This window comes from Sturnus vulgaris, chromosome 18 (assembly GCF_052056855.1).
Source record: "Sturnus vulgaris isolate bStuVul1 chromosome 18, bStuVul1.hap1, whole genome shotgun sequence".
Lineage (NCBI taxonomy): Eukaryota > Metazoa > Chordata > Aves > Passeriformes > Sturnidae > Sturnus > Sturnus vulgaris.
Genome location: NC_142260.1, coordinates 13,065,854 through 13,091,658, shown reverse-complemented (window position 1 = coordinate 13,091,658; position 25,805 = coordinate 13,065,854). Strand labels below are relative to the sequence as shown.

General features: G+C 42.8%; 1 protein-coding gene across 5 annotated transcripts in view; it reads right to left on the bottom strand.

Annotated features, from left to right (window-relative positions):
• Window positions 1–1,871: 1,871 nt before the first annotated feature.
• Window positions 1,872–25,805, bottom strand: part of BDNF (brain derived neurotrophic factor) — a 39,806-nt gene continuing 15,872 nt past the window's right edge. For 2 of the 5 annotated variants that reach the window (XM_014889810.2, XM_014889812.2), the window contains exon 2: window positions 1,872–3,315. In XM_014889810.2, coding sequence (XP_014745296.1) covers window positions 2,554–3,315 — 762 coding nt within the window. In that variant the 3' untranslated portion in view covers window positions 1,872–2,553. Of the gene's footprint in view, window positions 3,316–19,288; window positions 19,309–21,382; window positions 21,520–22,357; window positions 22,650–25,805 lie in introns of those variants that run through there. The other 3 variants (XM_088175692.1, XM_088175690.1, XM_088175691.1) reach the window with 3 other exon arrangements.

Genomic DNA, 25,805 nt, shown 5'->3' with positions numbered 1-25,805 from the left:
AACGCTTCTCTTTTGGAAATTCAGTTTCTTTGAACTAGTAGTTATTTTATTCCTATATCTGAATTAGACAACTGTCAGAACCTAGCTTTTTTTTTTTCCAGTCTTGATGAGTGATTTGTTTGTTATTCACATATCAGCATCATCCTTTCCTTAAAAGCAACCAACCCTTGTTTTGAGAGAAGCCAACATTACACCACTTCTCTGCTGCAGATTAGGACTATTGCTGAGAATAGCTCCTGAGTCATGTTGGGTTTACTAAACGCAAATTACAATGTGCACACAGGTACTGGTCCCAGGGGAATGAAATGGTCTAGTGGAAGGTGTACTTGTCCATGATATAAATGATCTTCAAGGTCCCTTCCAACACAAAACATTCTTTGATTCAATGATTTAATTTGCATGAAGGATATCTTAGATGAAGTTTTGAGAATTTCAGTAAGGTTTTGGGTTGTTTTGGGGGTTTTTTTTCTGTGTAGGAAATCCCCATTAGCAATTGATGGGGAAGGCTGAAGTCTGAAGTTCAGGTGGGTGACACAAACAACCCTCTCTTCTCACTCACAGTCCGGTGTGCACATAGCCAATGCAACTGACACTTGGGCAGCCAGTTACCCTCAGGAAGGGGCTGCCCTTCTACCTGAAGTAGAAGAAATCACTGATGTCAAAGGGTCTGTTAGCTTTCAGCATGGGTTTCTACCAGTGATGACATAAAATCAGTGCTAAATATGCTCTTCAAAGAGTATTACTGGGGCCAACATATTTCTGTAAGCTTTGCCCAGTCAAAGTTTTAATAAACACAGATTCTACAGCATTCAGAAGCAGATTATATTTTGCAGTATTTTCCTACTTCTTCAGCCATTTTTTTTAATCTACACGAATTACAAATATAGCATCAGCCTTCAGTGAGCTTACTAACAAGCTATTTCTGTTCTCAGCCCACTGTAAGCCAGTGCAAGTGATATGCACAGCTCTCAGCCTTACAACTCGCCTTTTTAGCAATACTTCTGTCAGGAGGGGGGCAATGCAGAGCTAAACACCTCTCTCAGAACCTAAGCAAGTTAACCTAACTCCTCCAGCACTTGGTCTTCATTTACTTCAAGAGTGTTTTTTTAGTGCCAATATTTGTTTCATAAAATAAGTCTGACAGCAGAGGTAGAGCCACACAAACATAATACTAATTGCTTTCTACTAGAAGCAGCACTCCTTTCTGTCTCATTCCCAAGCTAATTTCCAGGGCTCCTTCAGGCAGAGATGCCACCAGAATTTGCCCACCAGCTTTGCAGGCCTGGGGCTGCTGCATGCTCTGGAGGGGAAGGGCATCCATGTGCACGGCCAAGCTCTGGCTCTCTAACATAATGCACAGGCCACATTCAGTAATGACTGCAATGGGGATAGCCTCAGTCAACCCAAATCACTGTTATTTCTTCCCAGCTGGCTAAGCTGTAAAGTCTCACAACCGACCTGGTTTCAGATCCACCATCATCTTTTCTAGACCCTTCTTCTAGTGACACTCTCACTGTGCTTCACCAAGACATTTGATCCAAGCACAGTCTTTTATTATATGAAAATAATTGCTCTGAACACTATAGAATATTCTCTATATGACAAGCTCCAGTTCTATGGTAAGTGAAATACTTAAAGATCACAACCAATGTCCCTCCAGTGGGAGAAAAGGGAGAAAAAAAAATTCTCAAACATAAGCAAACACTGTATAAGCAAATGCATGTCTCTAAAGACTGAAAATTGAAAAACAAACAAACAAACCCAACAACAACAAACCACCCCCCCAACAACCAAAAAAGCATGTTGCCATACAGTTAAGTAAGTGTTGTCTTTAAGCCTGAAGTTCAACAATGTGAAGTGGAACATCACCATTCTTTTTCAGTTGCCTCTTTTTATTATTTTTTGTCAGTAGTCGGACTGCTATTGCAAACACCTTCACAACATACAAAAACCAAATTTTTTTCTAATCCAGAATAAGGTAATTATTTCTTTCTTTTTCAATCTGATGGGAATTCAAAAGTAAAAGAGAAACAGTAAAACTATGACAACAGCACCTTGACATTGTTTTAATTTCAACGCTATCAGAAGTTAGAAGCAGTAAACATATATACTAACAGACTAAAGATACTTACTGTCTAAAATGTAAACAGAATGTTTTGGTTCAATTTATTTTTCTGAAAGAGGACCGTTTATCATTAATTCACAATTGAAGCAGCATGCAATTTTATTATTTTTTTAAAAAATTTTTTTGTATTTTCAATTCTTGGCAACGGCAACAAACCACAATGTTATGGAGGAATGTAATGCAGACTTTTTTGTTTGCTTTTCTTTTTTTTCCTTTTTTTTTGTTTGTTTAAACTTGTGCGCAAGTGACTATTGTTCCCCTTCAGGTCATGGATATGTTCAATAAATAGATTGTGTAACCACTGTACTGTATAAACTTCAGTCATACATGCAGTCCATAAAATTATTTTTTACCGAATAATTTACCCTGTTATGTATATATACAAATAGATAATTTTGTCTCAATATAATCTATACAACATGAAGCCACTATCTTCCCCTTTTAATGGTTAATGTACATACACAAGAAGTGTCTATCCTTATGAAGCGCCAGCCAACTCTCTTTTTATTATCCATGGTGAGAGCTCTCACGTAAGACTGGGTAGTTCGGCACTGAGAGTTCCAGTGCCTCTTGTCAATGCCCCTGCAGCCCTCCTTTGTGTACCCCTTAGGGTTGCATTTGGTCTCATAGAAGTATTGCTTCAGCTGGCCTTTGGGTACTGGAACTTTTTCCAGGACTGTGACAGTTGCCCCAGACATGTCCACTGCAGTCTTTTTCTCTGCTGCTGTCACCCACTCACTTGTGCTGTCACATACACTCAATTCCCCACGGCGAGCTGGATCAGAGTGGCGCCGGACTCTCATAGACATGTTTGCAGCATCCAAGTAGTTTTTGTACTCCTCGAGCAGAAAGAGCAGTGGGGGTTCCAAAGGCACTTGACTGCTTAGCATGACTCGGGAAGTATACAAGTCTGCATCCTTGTTTCCCTCACTGGGCTGGATGTCCTGGTCCTCGTCTAGAAGCTCCTCTATGACATGTTCAAAAGTATCTGCCAACGATGTCAGTCCTCTTGAACCAGCATTGGGCCCATTTATGCTCTCAAGAGTCCCGTGGGTCCGAAGACCGGGGTAAGCCAAGCTGCCTTGTCCTCTTAGACTGGCTTCTTTCATTGGGGCAGCTTTCATGCAAGTGAAGTAGGAGATAACCATAGTAAAGAAAAGGATGGTCATCACTCTTCTCACTTGGTGGAACTGTTAAAACCAAGAAAAATAAATTAACTTACAAGGTTTGGAGTAATAAAAATTCGCTCAAGTAGTCACAAGACCATGCATTTTCTACAGAGATGTTCTCCATGCAGTTGCAACTCATTACCAGTGATTAAGCATACTCTTGTAAAAGAGTGTTCTTTAATTTAGAGTTTCAGAAAAAGCATATACTGCATCACAGGCACCATTGATCCCAGCAACTTGATTCTTAAATGCTAAAATCTCTCTGTAGCAAGTATTAGATGAGATACTATGCTGACTCCTTATTTATTGACCAATTACACCTATTTCAAGTAACAGCAAAAGCAGAATGCTATTTAGCAATGCAACATTTCAGCAATAAGACAGCTTCACAGCTGTGAAAAGCAAGACTTCAATTTCAAACACAAATGTAAATACTTGATTTTGAGAATCACTCTATGGCAAAAAATAGTTCATCATTCTGCCCACAAAAAAACCTGAGCAGCACCAGGAGAAACTGTTTGTGTTTTGAAAGCAATCTTCAAAACACAGGAAGAAGCCATACAGTTCTGAGGTCTCAGTAGGTCAAGTTCTCATCTAAACGTAGAAGGTATATACACATAAACATAGAACAAGAAAATGGCCTAGAACAGCATACTAAGCTTGAGCTGGACAGACAGCTTGCATCATGTGAACAGCATGGAAAGGGCATGCTGGACTACAGAGCTTCTAAGAGCTATACTGAAGTGACAGTAGCAGAACCACCGTTCTGTACTTTTCCAGGGCCCCACACCACCTGTTCTCAGGTGGGCAAAGCATTTATTTATGCCTAGCTAGAGCCCAGAGGCCATAATGAAACCCAGCATAGCCAGCCCTACTGCCATACTGAAACACAGCAGTTTGCCTGTTTCTCTTACTTTCTGCCTCAAAAACTGGCACATGTTAAGGGTTGTGCTTTGATGTTTATGTGTATGCTCATCTCTGTCCTCACTGAGAGAGGAGGGGTAGCACCAGAAAGGAGTGCTGGAAAGGAAATTCCTCACCAGGCTTGGAGTCAGCACAACTCACTCCTATCAGGACACCCAACTGCTTGAAGTTCGTACGAACTCCTTCCCAAGTGCTTTTTGATGAGTCTCCTCAGGTTAGAAATTGTTTCCTCCTCAAGTGCACAGTAGATACTTGAGGTCCTGTTACAAGAAACGCCCCTAAATCCTCAGTGACAGAGAGCTATGCCGTCTGTCTGATCCCAAGCACTACTACAATATCTATCATATCCAGTTGTTATTTTTTTACCTTCCGATCCCTCTTCTCACCAGTTCTGTTTGCTAGAAAGCAATGTCATTGTTCACATTTTTGAAAAAGCAGCTAATGCATGTTTCAGAGCTTTTGAAGTTCATTTGGAAGTACCTCATACTTGGCAACACTCAGTGGAGTAAACACTATTTCTGTTTGCCAACTGGGTGCTATGTAAAATGACTTACTTTATCTCCAGCAAATATTCTGTGGGAAATGAGTACTCTTATGACTTAAAATGGAAAGGCAATTTATCATAAAACATACAAATAAAATGAAATGTGCACTAGAAACACAATGCCCAAAACGTAGGTCTTAAAGTACTTAATGAAGGCAGGGTGGGAAGTGTTCAGGTTTATGTCCATGCCCCCCTCATCTCCAGGCCCCCACTAAACAAGACTTTGGCCAAGAATCCTTTCTAACCCAGCATAACTCTTCCTTCATCCCTCCATCTCTCTTCCTGTTTAATAGTGTTGTTGTGGCATAGATGTATTAAGATTAAACAAACCTGACATCTGTGACTCACAGGAACATAGTGTTTGCTCTAACCATGCAGAACATTAATATTTTGCATTTTTTTTCATTTCGGGATTTTGAAAACATTCCACAGGTAGTGTCACATTTCTTTCCCAAAGGGAAAGAAAAGAGGCCTTACAAAGGTGATTTACAAAAGAAGGACAAAGATTGCTAGTCTTCCGTTATCAAATGAGAGACAAGACAATTCTTTGTGTCTTGAAAACGGGTGGCTCAGCTAACATATAAATGCAGAGCCAGTGGAACAGAAAAAATATTTATACGCTCTCTCTTCAGAGAATTGTTTAATATAAAACCTAAAATGAAAAGATCCCCAAACACTCACATCACACTTCGTGGCCACCAGAGCAATGAACAGAAAACAGATCTTCTGGCTCCTAACCAAGTTCCTGTTGTTTTTATCGAAGCAGTGCCCAGAGGTCCTGGCCAGTTCTTGACTGTGTAGGACAGGGTCTCTCTGAGCACGTCGGACCCCAGGGGGCCTTCCAGAGCAAAAGAGAGAGGGCAAAAGAGGCACCAAGCCAAGCACAGAACAGAAAGAAGTTTGCACTCATCAGGTAAGCACACCAGCTGTTGATCAGTTGCTTTTCAAGTCAGATAGGTGAACAAAGGAGAGAAGAATCCCTGGACCAGGCCACATTGTTCACTACTGTCACTGGGCTGTTTACCTTGCACGGATGTGAAAACACAATAGTGGCTGTGCAACTTCACTCACATGGACGCTTTTCTTAAGATGAAGGCAATAGAGGACGAATTGACTTCAACAAACCCTCAGCATCCCCCACTGACAGCTGGTTGGTCACCACATCTAACAGGACTTCATGTATCACATTAAATTTTCCTTAATCAATTATGCCTTCCATTTAGCATGGTGTCAAGTTTGATCAATTTACATCCCATCCAATGACACAACCACCACTATTATCTGGGATGGCAAGAAATTGTGTACAACTAGACTCTGAAAACCAACAGTTTTTAGACAGGCACATAATATACTGAAAGAAAACATACCTGCTTAAAAGCCAATCTTCTTCCTCCCATTTAAAACTGTAGAAGAGCATGTCAAAGTAAGCTTTAGCAGCACAGATAAAATGAATATTGCCAGCAAGCAACTGTAAATCAAACATCTACTACTCTGCAAATGAGTCCCAGACTAAGCTGAACTCCAGAAGCAGAATGTAAAAAGATTCTTCTATCTTGACAGTGACTTGAGCACTATACAAGTCCTTATTTTATAGCAAAATTATATCAAGTGATTTCATTAATACAAGGGCATAATACTTTATCACCTGGGAAATACCTTCACTTTAGAGACCATAGCAATTTGTATTAGCAGCTGCTAAAATTCAGCTAGTTTAACATCCTTTAGCAGAATAAGATATCTCACTTCATGGATAGAATTAGACAACCTTTCAGCTGTTGTTGAACGGACACATGAATGCACGTGTGTTAGTTTTCCCTAGCTTGACTTTTTGGTGAGGGGGGAAGAAGCCAGGCACGGAGGTGATTTTTTGTGTGTATGTGCGGGAAGCTGCTAGAAGCTTCCCCCCATGCCGGGCAAAGCCAATCACGGGCTGGCTCTGAAAACAGACATGCTGCTAAGCCAATTGAAGTAGTTGGTAACGACTCTGTGATGATATATTTAAGAAGGAAAGAAAGGCAGGCAATTGCTCTCTCCTCCTCTGAAGGGTTGGGGAGTGGCCGTGGCCAGCGGCACGGCCGGGCCCACACGGCCGCCGCCATCTCGGCATGGCTCGCAGTGAGCTTCCTTTGCTCAGCCGTGCTGCACAAGGACACAAGGACGGGGCTGCTGTAGGAGCTTCTCCTTTTGGTGCCCGCATGCACAGAGGTTCTGAGTGCTGCCGTGGCCAGCACTGCTGTGCGGTGCTGGCGGGGACCATGGGGCTGACAGCGACGGGCATGACGGGCAGTTCCCTGATGTGGAGCCTGGACGGGATCAACCTTTCAGCACTGCGGAACTCTATAAAAACGTTTCAGTTGATAGAACTTGAGAACAAACGAATCTACAGACAGCAGTTCTCTCCTGAGTCAGAGAAAAGGAAAAGGTGAAGAGACGTGAGGAGAACACCATGGTGACACTAAAGTCGGTGAAAGGACGGAGGGGGAGAAGGAGGTGCTCTGGGCGTCAAAGCTGAGATTCTTCAAGGCGTGGTTGGGACTATAGTACAACAAACTGCTTCCCTGTAATTCATGAAGTGCACGGGGGGATGCAGAGGCTCACTCGCAGCCCGCGAGAAAATGTGCTCACGCTGGAGCACGTGAATGCTGGAAAGCTTTAATCTAGCGAGAAACTCAAACGGAGAGAAAGAAGGTACAGAAAGAGAGCCCTTCCTTCCAAACCAGAACAACTCATCCTTAAAAAAACGACACCCCATGAACTAAAATGACCCACAGCATGTAGGTCGGGAAGACTGTTTTGCCTGTGGAAGGGACTCACATTACAAGCAGGCCGGGCGGGACTGCTACTCGTGAAAATTAGAACCACATTGGAAAAGTTCACAAAGAATTGCCTCCCACGGTAAGGACCCCCACTACATAACAGAAGAGACTCCTCTCCCTAGGCGAACTGAGGAAAGATTTTTAGAAGTGATAAACTGACTAAAACCCCCATATTTTGTCTCCCTGCACTGTCAGTGGGAAGGAAAGAAGGGCTAGGGAGGGCGGGCGGGGGAGGAGAAAAGTGTTCTAAAGGTTTATTTTAGTTCTCATTATTCTCTTTTAATTCTGTTAATTTTTTTTATACCTCAAAAGTTTTGAGCCTATTTTGCCCTTGAAGTGTTTCTTTCCAATCCTTACCTCAACTCATGAGCCTCTTTGGGTTTTCCTTCCCCCTCCTCTGCTCAGCTATAGCAGAGGAGAATAGGTGAAGAGTTTTTTCCTGGGTGCCTGGCATTTAGCATCAAACCACGTAGTTCCTCTCTTATTTTAATGAGGCAGGACTAATATCCCAATAAATATATAACACCATCTAACAATAAATATATAACACCAAAAATGCTGCTTTGGATGGCAGCTTCCAGTCCTTCTCCTCTCTGTTCCCCAACCACCAAACCTTCATTATATTGCAAAGATTAAAGATACTGCCTGTCCTGTTACAATAAGTGCCTTGTAAACCCCAAACATTAACATATTGTGTACATCCTCCTGATTACGAACCAGTCAGTGTGCCACCCTGTGTAGAAGGGGAACTGGGCTGGGAACACATGAGAAAACTATTTTCCTATTTTCCCAGCCTGCTACTTCCAAGCAAGGTATTGATCCTTTCTGTGTTGGGCATATCCAGCACTACAAGGCCTTGGTTGGAGATGCCCCAGCATTTCTGTGTTCATCCATGCCTGAGGCTATGCTGGTAGACCGAGCAACTATTTACCATGGAGGTTCACCAATGCTGAGTTTTTTCTTAACTGGAGCAACCTGGCTGGTAATACATGTTCTGAGGGCATCAGTACAACTGAATGCCAGATAAACAGTGTAGCCATGACTACTTGTAGTAAGATGTGCACACCAAAATGTACAATTAAAAAATTACTGGTGTTACAACATCAGTCTGTAGTTCTACAATACACTAATTTTCCCTCCCTTCTAGGGTGTACGAGGTTCAGGTCTCTATTCCACACCTTCTAGGAACAACAAGTAAAAGCTGCAATCCTTTTGCACTCCTGCTCAGCCACATCTCTGGGCATAGAAGATGGAAGACCTCTCTAGGATTAGAAGTCTTGGTCCAATTGCTGTCCTATACACTGTATACACACTAACCTGTACAACATAGATATATTCTGGCCTCCCTGAGAGCCAGCCTTAAACTGCTCCCTCAGGACATGGGGCGTGTCTGTCAGAAAGCACATTTGAGACTTGAGCTTGGCGAACACCGTCCATTCTCATGGTCCAATAATGTCCTTTCTGCTTTCATGCAGCACAGCGATGCTGTAGCAATGAAAAGAGGTCACCCACCAGACTGGATTTTAGGAAGATGCAGATCTTACTTCATACTTAGTAAAGTCCATACAATTACAGCTAGAGTAAGGACCTGTAATTGTGGCAGTCATCTCCACGAAGGCTCATTAAATGAAGGTCATGTCAATTATCTACAACTACTTTACATATGCAGTCAATTACCGTGCTGTACTATTTATTTCAGTATTTGTATTTATTGAAGACACCAGTTAATTGTTTTATTTCGTTATTTTTAGGTATTTTAAGCAGAAATCCAGTAGCTTAACAGGTTATATTTCCAGCAGAGAGACCTCAGGAATAACTGTGAACGTGTACTTGCTTTTCTGCATCCCAGTATGTGCCACGTGAGTTGAAATAACTTTCAGTAGTGAATAGATCCATGCTTTAATCTCCAGAAAGCAGTGTGTGGAGGAAGATAAAATTAGCAGCAACTGACATTCGTTTTGTGCCTTGCCATTTTCTAAGATCTTTACGCAAAAGTTCAATTTACTAAGTCCTACTGAATGCCACAGGCATGAATTTCTGCTTAATGCATCATTACCAGAGTGTGTGAACAGATATCAAAATGGGATGCATGTCAGCACATGATTTGAAAAGACCAAATGTACTGAGAACAAATAGTATTAACCTTTATCACATGCATAACTGGATGTCTGACACACTCTACTTATCCTTGAGGCTATTTATGCAGCAAACTATATAATTACATTTTATTACTGCAAATAAAGCACCCACCCCCCAATACATATATATGCACATCCATATCCAATTTGTATTCTTGTAAGTTGGTGCTTCTCGTCAGGAAGAATAAACCTATTCCATTCTTCTTCTCATGTTGGTTTTCCCTGAGGTAATGAAATCTGCTTAGTCTTAATGCCAGAGATAGAAGACTATGAAGTATTTTGAAGTCCAAGATAAACAGCAAGCAAATTTACAAGTAGTGTTAACTTTAACTACAACTTTTAGAATGAGAAATTTCCTTTTATCTCATGTAGCTAAATATTGTCTGTGGTACAGCTTCTGAGAGCAAAGAAACTCCAGCAATGTCTATATTGGCCCTGGAAAAGCATGCATCTGTCTAAAGCACTACAAGGAATTTTTCGTGGAGTTCCAAGGTTTTATTGGACTCTCTCCTCAGTACATACAGAAATCACAGCTTCTGACAACCAGAGGTGAAAAAGAACCCAAAGAAAATAATGGCAAAGTAATAATGCCATGACATCACAGTCCTGGTCTTTCACAGAGCTGCTTACAAACTTTGCTCGTGCTTTTCTAGACCCTCCAACAGCTCGCTTCAAAGCTCTGAGTGAGAATTCAGTTGCTTTAATGAGTGCAGAGCAGAATCATTGCTAACAAGGTTAATTATACTTTAATTGTCTAAGTGCAGGACTACAAGGTGTTCCCAGCAGGATCTCTGTCAGACAGATCTCAGACCCAGTCTGCCCATACCAGTAAACAGGAAGGATGAGTTTTGACAGTATGTACAAGCAGAGAAATAGCAGACCAGATTCACAGATGGTATCATAGGTTTTCAGAGAGACAACATCTTTAAAAGAGATGTGCTTTTATACGTTGATAATGGGAACTGATTATTGAGCCAGAAACACACTTATGGCCTTTCCAGCTGTTTGTACAGTGTATCATATTTGGGGCACTCAAACTGCAGAAGAGGTTGTGATTCCAACTGTACATGAAGAAACTTAGCTCCCAAAGGAGCTGTGTGTGTGCCACCACTCATATCAAACAATATGGTTCACCACAACATTTTTTGTCAAAATTTCATGTTGAGATGCCAAGGTATGCAGTGAATGTCCTCCACAAATAAAAGCACTACCAACAGGTTTATTTCTGCTCTTCAGAGTATCATGGGTAGAGTAACGTGCTGCACTTCTATTACTACGTCACAAAAACCAAACAGTAGGGATGATACTTCTAAGCCCAAAACTTGTGCTTTAGCAAATTCCAATTTCAAAACTGACTTCAGAAAACTGCATTTATCCCTTTAGAGTATATGTCAAGGTATGTTCATGCCATTACTGTGGTCATTCAGACGTAACATTAAAGCAATTTCTCTGAAAGGAAGGTTCACCTATAGAATAGGGTACATACCTCCCCCCAACATGAAACTAATCCATTAAGTAATTACTCCATGCCAAGATACTATCTGGTTCCTCCATGGGGGCAGATAATTACAGTTCTCTGAAATAATTTGCTTCAATAGCCACTAGAGCTTTATACAATGCTAATTCAACCTGTGTGCAAAACAACATGAAGGCAGAACTTCAGACCTTTGAGCAGCATCTGTAATTTGTCTTCTATTTCACTACAGCTCTTTGGTATGAAACACTGCACTGAATTATCACAGGACTAAGCCATTCTGCCAAGTACACACATGAAGCTCACACAGAAGTCAAGGATACTTGGCACCCAGAAGCAGGAACAGAATGGATCATGTTGCGTGCAATCTAGCATGAGCTGGATCCCTTGAACAGTGACATGTGTCCAGCAGCCCTGGAACAACCCAGAAGTTCCTGCACTAATTGAGGTTGGATCTCACAGAGTGCCTATAAACTATTGAGCAGCATGTAAAGCATCCCACACATGCAGCAGTTGTGCTGCAAGTGGAAGGACCTATAGAACAATATGCACCCAATAGGAACATAAGCAAAGATTTGCTAAGGAAATGAAATTAATAAAAAGCATAATCATCAGATGGTGCAGTTACCAGTGGTTTGGGAAGGCAGTGCTTTCACTAGGCTGAGGGGAGGAGAGCAAGGGCTCTACTCACTTCTTGCAAGACTTTGAGGTGTGTGGCATTGCTCTAAGACAATACCTTACTTTTAGCCATAGCCAGTACTTGAAATGCAGCTGATCAGTGCACTGTGATGTGCATGAACCAGAAACCAGAATGGCTTGTTGTGAGAGCCCTGACAGGTATTAACATTACTCCTGCATTTGCTAGTGGTGTTTCAGTCATCTTTTGGCTGTCTGCTGTTGTGTGTGGATTTTTCCTGATACGTGCTCAGTCCAGCTGTCAGCTGGAAATAATTTCCATACACAGGACAAGGAATAAAAGCTTACACTGAGGTACCAGAGCAGTTTCTGGGAGTATTCAAGTCCAAAGTTACATGGGAGCAGAACCAGAGCAGAAGCAGAAATCTGTAGGTTTGCAAAGTCACCTCAATCAATGTTAATGGAATAACAAGGACTTGTATAACGATATAAGGATACGCTCATTGGGAATCTAATCTACTTCACTGGGCAGCCAGCCCTGCATGTCTTGCTGTGACAAAAGCTTTATCTTTGGAGATAACACTATTGGCAAATTATGTCAGTATATTAACATAACTGTATTGAGAGCATTTTGGCAAGAAGTGCTCTTTCACCAATGATATTTTACAATGACAATGCAACTTACGACAGATTTCAAAGCATTATAGTTTTCAGCTTTTTTTTTCCCACCTTCCAAGTGGTTTCACATTGAAACAAGACTTTTGCACTTGCTATGGCTGGTACTCATATCTATTTTAAAAATCTGAGGGCCAACATCCACCAGATTCAATAGAGGGATACACAGTGTCACGTTGTATAACCAGTATGCCAGCACCTGAGACTGACCCAAATAAGCTCATCCTTAGGCAAACACCAGTGTATAGGCTCATGGACTTACAACATTCTATTTTTTCTTTTATTTCACAAGCTCCATGGAGGGAAAGGGTTTAGAATCACTAGAAGGGGTGAGGAGAGACATCTGACAAAGATGCAAGGATTTGAAAACAAGCTTCATTAGTTGTACTGTTCAAGGTACAAATGTTTAATGGAACATATAGTAAAAAAAAGCCCCTGCAGTCTTACAGGAAAAATTAATTTATCCAACTCCTGCCTTCTTCCAATTGTATAATGGTGTAATTTCTTTGACCAAGGAGTGTTACACTGTGGTTTCTATCAATTACATGGACATTGGGATCTTCCCTTCCCTAATTAAAAATGAAGTTACATAGTTCCTGACTTTTCATACTTGCCACCAGATATAACAGATTGTGGCATCATGAGGAATTATTTCCACAAAAATTACTGAAGTTCCTTGAAGCTCCAGTGGACCTAATTCTGGTGGACACAGTCCCAGCCTGGTATAAATCCACAGTATGCCATTCATAGATTTATATCAGTTGCAAAGGTGATCCAGTATTTATGTGGTCAGAAAATCAGATGGTCAAACCTAAACTATAGCTAATAGCTGTATCAGAACAAAATGTGACAGGTTTCAGCAAAGTAGCTTCCTCAGGACTCCTGAGGGATACACATATACTTGGTAATACAATTTAAAGAGAAGGAGAAAGCCTTTCTAGGCGTGCAGGCTAGCTCTTCTCTTCCCTCACTGATTTAAGCAGATAAATAGCCTAGACATGTCTATAAAGAGAAGTATGCAAAATCCAGCCCAACACCACCTAATGTTCCTCACTTGGGTGTCCTGTTTCATGCACAACCCCCCACTGAAGAAAGTGGCTTTGCTGTCAGCAAAGCACTGTTCTCACTCTAAGAGCCCTTAAGCTCCAAAGGGTAGGTTTGTATATGAGATTTCAGTCATTAAATAAACAAGTCTCTAGAAAAACTTCAATACCTGTCCCTTCATATAAGCAGATCCCACTATGCTGCAGGGAAGGACAGCTGCTCTTCTAATAGCTGGGGATGGAGGTGGGGAAGAGAAAGTTAAAGCAAGAAACATTAAATAACACAATTAGTCTTGGAAACAGCTAAGTATTCTCCCTCTCCCAAATATCTCCACAACAACATAATAGACTAGCTATAGAAGTCACTATCCAAAATCAAAAGCAAAAATGTCAAAATGTCATAGAGATTATTAGTAGTTCTAGAGAGGAAAAGAGGTTGCAAAAGCTAAGAAATCTGGTACTTAAGCTGTTGTGACTCTCCAATTGTACAACATTTTTTGGAGAACACGCTATCAAAGCCTCCAAAGAGCATCACAAACATTGAGTGTCAACATACTTAGGTGAGAAGGAACCACATCAGAAACCATGTTTTCCCTCTGGGTAGCCTAAAGCCCACAAGTATTTTAAACATTTCACCCCAGACTGCACAGCAGGCCACTGCTGAACCAGAGGAGAACAGGGGAGTTTTTGCTCAAAATCCCTCAGTTCAGCTACTACACAAAGCTGCCTTTACCATGTGTACCATAGCATATTTGGCTAGTCTCTCCATGGCAATTTAGATGGCTAACACAGAAAGATGCTGATTAAAACCTTAGGGTATTACTTTGAATACATATGCTAGCTCACTTCCATCTGTGTCATTATTAGTTCCTGACTGTAGGTTAACTATAGGGCATGTTGTCACGAGCCTACGGTGAGGTGGCAGAAACTCCTGCTATTGCCATATGCCTTTTTGTTTCTTCTTTCATTTTTCAGCTTTTAGCCTCATGTCCCCAATTTGGGGCTCAACCACTGCATAACAAAGGGTAGCAAGGAAAACAAAACTAGTGTTAAAATATAAATATTCTTCACTATTAAAATCTCTAAGTTTGATTTGAAATGCAACACAAGTTCCTATCTCATCCAGACCAGAGACTGCTTTCACCTGCCTTGTTATGAAACTCAGGAAAGACCTATTCCCATAAAGAAGTACTGTTGCACAAGCAGGTATTTACCAACCCTACAGACACAAACCAGGCAGTTTTCAAGGTACCAACGGTCATGCTATGCCTACTTATAATATGGGTAGCAGCACCATCACCATCAAAACAGTAAAAGGAAAAAGGATAGACTGAGTTGCAGTCAATTTTTTTTCCCCCAATGCACATCCACAGATCCATCTTTATGTTAAAATACCAGTGGCTCAAGACTATCCTTAAAAAACTATGGGTCATGTTTTGACGTATGCCTGAACATGACAAATTACAAGATATGCAGAATATCAACAGCTCCCTGCAGCCATTTTCTAGTGAGCACAATTTGAATACTAAAAGGTCTGGTGGTGCTTTGCGACTGAAGACTTGCTCCAAAGTATTTTAAAGTAGACATGGAAGTTATTTATTGTTTTCTAGGTCTCACTGCATACCTGTCCTTCCATTAGCTAAAGACAGGGGAATGATTTATAGTATTTTCCAAGCATAAGAATCTGTAAGTTTCACAACAGTTACAGGAATCAGAGCAGGTTAAAAAATATACAACCATTTCCATGTTGAACAAAATTGATTAAGAACTAGGTGATATGGCTTCATGGTTGAGGTTTACAGACTTCAAGATGTTGCCTACAGGTTTGTCACTCTCAAAGGTAGAGTTCTTTGGAGGCTTAGACTTCCAACTAATTTATTCTTAAACATTATTTATGCCTTTTTTTTTTTTAATGGAGGCTTGTGGAATTGACTCACTTACTCTTTGGCAACAACCTTGTTCATTGGTAACATTCCTCCTACTTTTGCAGTTGCAATGGCAAAAAAGTTTTGCACAGGGGACAGCAGAAATTTATCATTAGTGCAAAACCAAGAGAGAAAAGGACTTAAATTAGTTCTTTCAAGGAAGGCAGCTTTATTCCTTATTTTAAATTCACGTGCCAGTCATTAGCTTTTAAGGACAAAATTCATTTTCAGACATCTCTTGCTAGTCAAAATATCTGTATGTCTGTGAGAAGATGGAAAGAAGCACCTGCTTCTTCTTTTTGCACCATTTCATTGACATCAATTTGCCAACACCACACCAGCAAATACTCTGCTGCTGTAATGACATGAGAAGCATCCTTCTTTGCCTCACATAAAATAAGAACAATCCTTCACCAGTTTATAAGGCATAAGCTGACAAAAAAAAAATCATGACATTGACATAAACAAGAGTGTTTATATCTGGAAAAGCAAAAATGCAGAACTTCAGATGTGTTTATTTCTAGTTTTGGTTCAACCCATTATAATGATAAAGGGTGGCCATGGTGCTCAGAAGGACATTCATAGCTCACCACAGTTTCCTGGCACGGGTTCTGGTTAAATCACTCTTGCCAGCTTGAACTTGTTATTGAGTTTGCTTCCTTCTCACACTGGCTCTCAGTACAAATTCTATCAAATAGCATTTCTCTCTTGGCTTTTACGGCTCAGTCAAACTGGATAATCAACTCAGAAGTAATGTAAATAGCAAGTGAAGATCCAAGCCTTCATGGAGGCAGCCAGCAGGCAGAATTACCTAGAAATACTACAAAACAAGTCCTGTCACTCATCCCAACAGTATCCATACACTTCACTTGGTACAGTGACAGCTATGACTAAGGGGAGAGGTTGGCTTTACTAATCCAGCCTTTTGATAAAGTTTAGATTTCATTTATTTTCTTCTCAGTGTATCATGTACTAAAAACTCAACAAGAGCACCATGGCTAGTGTGAAGATGGATAAACTAAACCAAACAGATACTAGATGTTGCACCAAGCTTAAAATGGCATAACAGACTAAGGAATCCAGAGATCGTAACCTTTAATTTCTTGATCTAGATGAAACAGCATTTCTCCAGAAGCAGAGTTTAAAAAACCCAGTGTTTAAATCACATTAGATAAGGCACAATATGCACTAGAATTGGCACAAGGTTAACTCAATTTTAAAAGACATATAGTAAAGGAGTCAGGGTTGAGTCTTTTACATGCTGAATTAATAAAGAGCATATAACAGCATTTTGCTAAAGGTTTTGCCTAGTTCAGTTTTTTTCCAGATTCCTCCTGCATTCATGCAAAGCCTACTGGTAACTCAGTGCACATACTGGAAAGGTTGAGGCTGATGTGGAACTCCAGAGAACCAAGGATAGTTTTTAAAACTCTAGTTTGGTATTACAGCTCTCATGCACCCTGATATGGTATAAGCAGTTTGCAGTTGCCTCCTGACTTGTGGCAAATATCCCTCAGGTTCCCCACAGGAAAATTCTGTTCCCTCAGAAGTTTTGGATTAAGCTCTTATCCCAATATAATTTACACTGACAAACTTCAAATATCTTAAGAAATTTAAAAAACGACCACTTGGAAAGTTCTACAGTACATGCAATTAAGTAGTGGATTGCATATTCAGGGCTCTGTGAGATGGTATTATCATCTCCAGGTTTAATTGTTTTGGTTTGCTTATTCCAGTAGACATTTGGTAGCTGAGAGCTAGCAGTTATCACTGAAACCCTAAAACACACTGTGTCTCTAAGAGTCAAACAGAAATAACTGAACATGAGATTATGAGTTCAGGAGGTAAAAAAGGCTCATTGTTTCCCTCTGTAATCAGGAAACAAATTAAGTAGGGAACCCTGCTTTTCTCTCAAACGCAGAGGAAGAAACTGCTACAGCAGGTTGATGCACAAAACAAACAAACTAAAAAAGGAGCAGATACTAGTGTATTCCAAGTTGTTAGATTTGATGTAGCAACAAATAGCTACATAGTCAACTTAACTTTGATACTTAATTTTTAAATTGAGAAAATTTTGAATCTAGTGAAACCAATCTAAAGGCTGCTGAGTTGATACATTGGGAAAATTGGATTTTTTTCTATTCCAGCAAATATATACTTAAAGGACAGTACCCAACAAGTAGACTTCAAAGATGGGATAGGGAAGAAACCAACCTTCAACAACCCAAATCCTTAAGGGACTAATTCTACATTGCTTATTATTGGTATAGCTTTACAAAGGCTATGAAGCCTCAGCAACAGCTGTACCAAACCCATATAAATCTGACTTGCAAATACTTCTTTACGTGTAGTCTAAAATCAGCAAATGATCACTGAAAGCGATGCTTCTTTGCTTACCTATTTAAGCCACACAAGAAAGACTCTGTAAAATTTAGTTATCTGCATCACTAGAACAGGATTCACAGGTAATCATCAATTATAGGGCTAAAAAAAAGTCTACACTCATACACTAAATTTATACTGTGGAGTAAGGACTGCGATTAACTAGTTTTAAAGGCGCAGGCTCCCTTGTCGGAGACAGCCCGAGCACCCTATGTGGTGCATCTGTAGGTGGCAGTAGCTGCTCAGATTTTGAGACACTGTGAGATGCTTATCTCAAATTCAGCAACCAGTATCCTTCCATCCTCCTAGAACTGACTTTCCTAACATGAAATGTGACCCCCTCCCCCATTTCTTCATAATTTATAGTAGACTGTAGCTGACTCACAAGGATTTCTGCATTTTCCTAACCAAGTACACAAGAAAAGAAATGAACTGCCAAAGGATTGAGGTAATTTATAGCGTAAAACATTGAGAGCTTCTAGTCGATCAAAGGACTCAGAGAAACAAATATAAGAACAATCATGCCTTCTGTTCTCTACAAATGCCAGGGCCAGAAATAACTGTCCTAATTAACTGGTTTCAGAAAATGACTTCCCTGAAAAATACAATATTCTTACCAAGGAAAGTATATAACTGCTACAGCCTTATGGCAGCTGCCAGCAGGGCATGAAAAAAATCACTAAATGAAGTTTCCCTTTGCTTCCTCTGGTTGTGAGTGGTACTCATCTTTAGACAGCTGTATCTATTCATGGTGACTAAATTATGCTGTAATGGGACATTCTGCTACCACTGGTATCAGCGTAACCAAGAATCACAACCACATCAGGTCTGTACCATCCCAGCCAACCCTCTGTTCACTGGTTGTATAGGGTAAATATTGTACCCAAGAGGAGGTTGGCTTTTTTTTTTTTTGTAAGACTGTTTGCTGGTCAGTCATGTCCATGGCATTTCCAGTATTTCAGACTGTTTCATGTTCACTGTTGCTGTTGGGTATAGCAGCTGAATTCCACCAGTCTACAGTTGCCTGATAGTTATGTCCTGAATGCTGAGAAGAAGGAAAGGCTGAGCCTGCCCCTACAGATCACCTACACTTTACACATAAGACTGTTTGCCCTGTTCCACATGGACAACTTCTACAAACAGTGTTCCTCACTGGACTGACTGCTCAGCATCTGGAATTGATAACACGGAAGTTTAAGGTACCATAGCAAAATCTATTATTTACTGTTTAAATTACAAGAGCATTGGTGATTTCTTGCTGGGTATCAGAAAGAGAAGACAGGCAAGACTATCTCTGCCTCAAGGAACCTGCAGTCAAAGGTAAGACTGAATAATAGATGGATAAGGAAGCAGTAAGATTTGTGAATTGACAGACAGGGGACACAGCCTACCAGCCCCATCCCAACTCATAAATTAGGCAGTTCACTCAGTACACACCTGTGCTGCTTCCTAATGGTGTATCACAGCATACAAGAGTTGTTACAGAACCTTCCCAGCTGGAACTGAAGACAGGAGGTTATTGGTTAACACTTCATTTCAGCAACACACAAAAATAGCCTTGGCTTCAGTGCCTTTAAAAGCTTCCTTTTAAAGGGTGTTTACAACTAAGGATTACCAAGAATGCCAGTGTATGAACTGATCTAAGAAATGATTGAGAGTTTCCCAATTAAGCAGCATTTCAGCTATTTAGGAGAAACCAAGTGCTCACAACATATGCTTGAAAACAGGTCAAGACAAGTTAGCAATTAACCTGTTAAAAGCACATATCCTTCTCCAGTGGAGCCTCCCAACAATTCACACAATGTGAGGTTTCTAGTGTAGGCACGGGCACATTGTTAGAAGAACTTTTCAGCCTTTTATACAAACCAGGAAGGCAGGTATGAGGAATAACTTTTTTTTTCTTTAATAGGACCATACTTATTACACAAGTCACTCAGTAGAGTGACTTGTTTCTCCTCTTCGTGAAGTGCTTACCAGTAGAAGGGCTGAGAGGGTCTCCTACTTCCAGGTTTCTTGCGACCTGCTTTTATATGTGCAGTCCCTGACAGAATTATTATCTGAGCAAAATGTGCAGCTTTTGTGTTTTCCTTACAGCAACAGCAGGGTAAGAGTTGCACAAATGCTACAGCTACTGCACGGACTTTTAAAGTGCAGTCACTTTCAGCTCAGCACCATATACACAAAGCTTTTAAGCAAAAGCACAGAACCTTATTTTCCCCTATATTTTTTCACGTGCTAATGAGCTTTTAAAAACCTTTGCATCCGTGCACTACATTTTGTAGTATTCCAGCATACTGCAGTACTTCCCAAGCACTACTGTTACAACATAATGCCTTGGTGCTTAACAGCATGCTGCTTGAAGTTACACTTCTTTAGTCTTACTCTATCCAAGATAAAAGTCTTTTCCCATCTTCCTCCACCATTATATCTGGATAATTCAGATAAAATTTTCTTCATCTTTCTGACCTGGTTTACCCTGATTTCACAGCCATATAACAACAGGATCTACCCTGCAGTTCCTGAAAGCAGAGAGCACTTGCAACATGAACAGAAGGCACACTGCTTACAAATGGGTTTTCCCAGACAAGGTTCAGTGAAGCTGAACGTTAGTGGTAGTACTACAACAGAAAATAGATATTTTAGAATTGAAACAGACTCGCTGCTTTACTCAGAGACCCAGGTGAGGGACGGCACTCATTCCTGCAGAACATCACTGTCTTCTCCCTTTCCCCGGGTCTGTTTACACAGCCAGTGCCCTGGAACTCTGCACGCAGGAAGCCGTTGCATCCCCCTAACAGCTGCTACCTCCTCTCACACGCTAAACTACGGGATTTGCAGCACGCATGAAGCCAAGAGCATCCCTTCTGCTTACGTTCGTCTATACCCACACGAACTCTGAGCCATCACTGGGGTCGAGTTTTCACTTGATGGCTTCAGACAGCAATCCAGCTTTGTAAGCAGAGCCTATGATTTACACAAATGCACTACTCAACACAATATGATGACAGTATGATGATCTCCTTACTTGGGACAGCCACTCGTGTAAACAGAGCAAAATCTTCACATTTGTGACCAAAAAGCCATTAAAACTTGGTGCTGTGAAAGTTCCTCCTGCCCACAAGCAGGCAGCTCATTATCCAGACCTTTGCTCATATCTATAGACAACCAAGGAAATTCATTTTATCTATTTATCACCATGAATTAAAGATTACTGGCTGAAGAAAAATGTATTGCCAGGATAGATTCTTTGCATTCATTAGAACTGTGTTACTAGAAACATAAATAAGTAATGACTATTGATCTTGCATAACCTCAGAACAGCAAACTACAATAAACTGAGAGGAAAAGGACATATCTTAACTGGAATGTATAAACCAAGACACCAACAGCACCTCTTAAAAACAACCAAGCAAAGGAAGCGGGGCCCACAGCTGTAATACCACATGCTTTTAATCCTAGGAAAAAAAAAATAATTGTGGGACAGCACAAGGTTTCCACAGTATTAATTAAACCTCTGATAAACAAATTTACCATTTAACCCCAGGATTTTTTTCTGGGGGAAGACGTGTCTGACCCCCCGATATGAATCCAGAGCCGGTGGGTCGAGGGCAGTCGCTGCTCTTTCCCGAGCACCGACACCTTCAGCCGCTCAAGCCGCCGGACTCCCTCTTTGCACCGCCTTGCCTTCCCTTCCCTGCCGGCGGCACCCGGCGGGCTCCCCGCGCCCGGTGGGTGGTGGAAGCGGGACAGGCAGAGGAGAAGGCGCCCGTGGCACCGGATCCCGGTGACGGTGCCCGGCATGCTTCACATTCCAGCGACGGTCCAGCTTCAACAAGTGCATCGCGCCCCTCCCTTGACGGCGCCCGGCCCCGGCCCTCCCCGCACCCCGGCTCCTCCACGCCGTCCGCCCCACAGCCGGTCCGGGCCCCGCCGCCGCTGCCGCCGCTCCCGCCTCACAGCCGGGCCCCGCCGCCGCCGTTCCCACCCCACGGCCGGCCCGGGCCCCGCCGCCGCTGCCGCCGCTCCTGCCTCACGGCCAGCCCGGGCCCCACTGCCGCCCCACAGCCGGGCCGGGCCCCGCCGCCGCCGCCACTCCCGCCCCACAGCCGGGCCCCGCCGCCGCCTCGCAAGGAAGGAAGGAGGCCGGGCCGCCGCCTCGCCGCGCGCCCGCCACCAGGGGGCGCGCCCCGCCGCCCGAGGGCCGCCCGCCCGCCGCGCCCCGCGCAGGGCGCCCGCGCCGCCGTCGGGGAAGCGCCGCCGGGTCCCGCGCTCCGCTCCCCCTCGCTCCGCAGAGAGCGCGCTCCTGCTCCCGCCAGCCCCAACAAAAGCCCCGCCGGGCACCGGCCGGACCGACAGGTGCGGGAACAAAGGGGTGCGGGCTGCCCCAGCCCTCCTTCGCCCTTACCGCTCCCCGACGCCTCTCACCGGCCAGCGCCCGCCCAGGTCCGTAGCCACCCGCACCCCCTACCCCCGGCCCCTTAAGTTTCCTGGCGAGGCGCCGCGTACCTTGTCGTCCACACAAAGCCTGTCCGGGTCCCCTCCGAGAAGTCACATCCTCTCCAGGGCGCCCAGTTCCACCGACCGCCTCCCGCCGCCTCGACAACACAGTCGGCGTCTCAAGTGTCTCATCAAAGCTTTATGAGGGGCGGGAGGGCAGCGGAGCCGGATCCCACACTCCCGCCGCTCAACCGGAGCCTCCTGGCCCAGCCCTACCGCCTTCTCCTCGCCGAGCGGCTTCGCCCCCGGGCAGCGGCTGCGGCGGCCGTAGGCACCGCGCTGCCCCGCTTAGAGTCTCCGCACCGCCTCCCGGCCCCGCCACCGCCCCCGCCCCGCCCGGCCCCGCTCGGCTCCGCTCCCCTGGTGCTTCCCGAGCCGGGCGGGGGGGGTGTCGGTCCGCCCGCGGCGGGATATTGGTTTACTCTGCCGGGTATTAAGCAAGTCCAATCTATTTAAATATCGCTCCCGCGCTGACCTCTCCGTAGTTCGCCTATTAAGAATGCAATCAAGATAATATCAGTCATTGCTTATTAATGAGCGCCCCAGGTAACGTTACACCGGTGACTTTCTGCAGGCGCCCAGCGGGAGCTCAGTTCCAGCGGTCCCGAGGCAGCTTTGCCTAACCCGGGATCGTGACCGGGACCGGCACCAAGACTGAGACCGATAGCGAGGCCCCCCGTCGCATCAGCGCCCGCCGGCGGAGATAGGGGCGACCGCGGAACTCGGGGATCTCGGGAGAAACGCCTTCCTCGGCTCTGCCCGGGGGTGGATTCTGTACCCCCTGACAAAAATCTGCTTTGCCATCTCCTTCTGCGCGTGCAGCAAATACAGTAAATTATTGATAGTGGAAAATGAATGGTGGAGGCAATAATGGTATCCCCTGATTGACTAGCTCCATTTGATCGTGGTAAAGACAGAGAGATGGCACGCTCCCTGGCTGGGCTGGCTGCGGCAAGTGGGAGTGCACGCGTGTGCTGGCGGGGCACATCCCACGGCAAGAGCAAGCTGTGGGAGAACTGGCTTTACCCCCTGCCGGGCATGGCTTGTGGTAGCCTTGCCTCTTTCCTTCACTCTTCCCTTACAGGCAAAATTGGAAGCAGTTGATTTTCAGAAGATAGCACAACTCTTTAATGAATCGGCTAAAATATGTATTTTTCTACACCTCAAAGCCTGACTGCCATTTAATTTCAATTGATGCCAAAGGCCCATTCACTCCACACACTTGTGAAAATTTAATTATACTAGGAGAAATGTGTGCAACTCATTGCTGCCCTCAGACAGTCTGATTGCCTGTGTACTTTTGCTGTGAAACACCTGCATTGATCACTAAAGAAAATAACCCAGGTGTTTGGAATTCGAGTAGACTTAAGGCCTTCCATATAAATAAGCTTTTAATATATATTAAAGGAAATATTCCTGGTTGTTAATAACCTTTGCAGCTTTAAGAATTTTTTTAAAAATCATGCTTAAGTACCATATCACCATCTTTCTTGCACTTGTGGGCTTAGTTTCGCGTGTTTGAACTAAAAATGTCAATGAGCACGAAGACAGTTGTGCCTCTTTTGTCTCAGCGCTTTCCAGTCCAAATCTATCCAATTTAGGAGAAAGGAGACATTTTCAGCCTTCACTAACAGCCTGGGCCAGAGGAATCATGTCCAGCTCTTGTTGGCTGATAGACAATACACTAATTAAGCCACTAATAACAGGTAGCTATTCAAGCCAAGTCCTGCTCTGCTATTTCTGTGTTATTCAAATTCTGCCATTAGGGATATATCAACCATTCGTTTTCCTACTCTGATATACCAATATAAGCTTATATCTCTCAGCAATAATGCCACGTGTGTGTCTCAGAGGTATTTCCAACACATGATTGTACCTGGAAACTGCTAGGTTAGTGTGTAGATTTTATTTATCTGCTTTAGACTTCACAATACAGTTTAACTTTCCAGATATGACTGTATTAGTGTGCGTACCTGATTTCACTAAGGCAGCATGTTTTCAGCAGCCTTTTTGCACAGTCATAAAACAGTACAGTTTCAATATTCTGTGTTTATAAGATCGTGCCTGAACGTATTTGGATGATCTACCAGACAAGTTAAACAGTAGCAGGAGAGGTTACTTTAATCACTGGTAATGTAATACATCACACATTTGTTATTCCTGGAGAAAAGTCTCTTCTGCTAGTACACTAGACATGCAGATGAGCAGCAGCAAGTATCATGCTTTAGAAACACTGCTGGCTTTTTCTCAGGAGTAAAGGAGAAGGGATATACTCTGAAAAAATCTGCTTGCAATCAGAACAATTTTTTTTTTAATTTTGGAAAGGAAGCATGTTACAGCCAGCCTGACAAGTCCTCACTCTGTGGTAAGTGCTTCAGCTCAGCACTGCTAAGAACATTAGAACCATTAATTCCATGCAACCATGAAATTCCCATTTTTCTGTACTACAAACATGCTGCCTTTTGCATCGGTGTATAGATTTTCCCGGGGAAGAGCTGTGGTCAGAGGAGCTGCTGTTTCTTGCTGGTGTAATCAGCCCTTTGAGCGTTATTACCAGCCAATGCTTGATTACTCGAAAAATGAAAAAGTAGTGTAAATAATTACTTGTTTGGATTTTTAATGCACATGAAAGCTGAGTTCCATATTTTTCAGTCAGACTCTGACTTCCAAGAGAATTTTTATGAATGGCCCCCCCAAAAATTGGGTCTTCAAGGTATTAGTTTGTGAAGCAACTGATAGTCCTGACATGGGGACACTGCTCTGGTTGGACCTCCACTCCTTTGTCCATGAGATGCACGACCTCCACTCCTTTGTCCACAAGATCACTATAAGTTTGGAGGTTACATAAACATCAACTTTGAGATTTGTGGGATACACAGGATGCAAAGATGTCCTGATGTTTTCTTGGTAGAGCCAAAAGGAGTTCTTTCTTGTTGTGTCTGAAAAAAGATGTCTTTCAGCCTGTCTCAGGAGCTGTTTCCCCCATTTGGATTGTACAGATGTCACAAGTAAGAGGCACTTGAAGAGAAAGATATGCCACAATTGCATAGGGAAGAAAAGGGCAGGCAGATCATTTTCTGGTGGTTTCAGATAATTCAGTGTATCAAGCCTCTTGGTGTTGTTACAATATGCCCACTTTACAGCATTTTCCTTGAAACCAAATGTTTTTTCTATTCATGACAAATTAATTCTTTGCATACACGAATCATACTTTACAATTTTCCAAACAGCAACAGGGCAAGAGTATGAGTTGTCAATCAACAAAATGTTGTGATTTATCCCTGCAGTAATATTGCTTGCAGGTAAGATCATTGGGGTAAGATCATTTCTTTTTGCTGAATTCAATTTAAACTGTAGCATAGGCACTAATGATGCTGTAGATACTATAAAGAAGAAAGCAGAAGCACGCACACCTGGTTTCTGTCTCATTGGAGATTATGCATTATAGTGATTGATG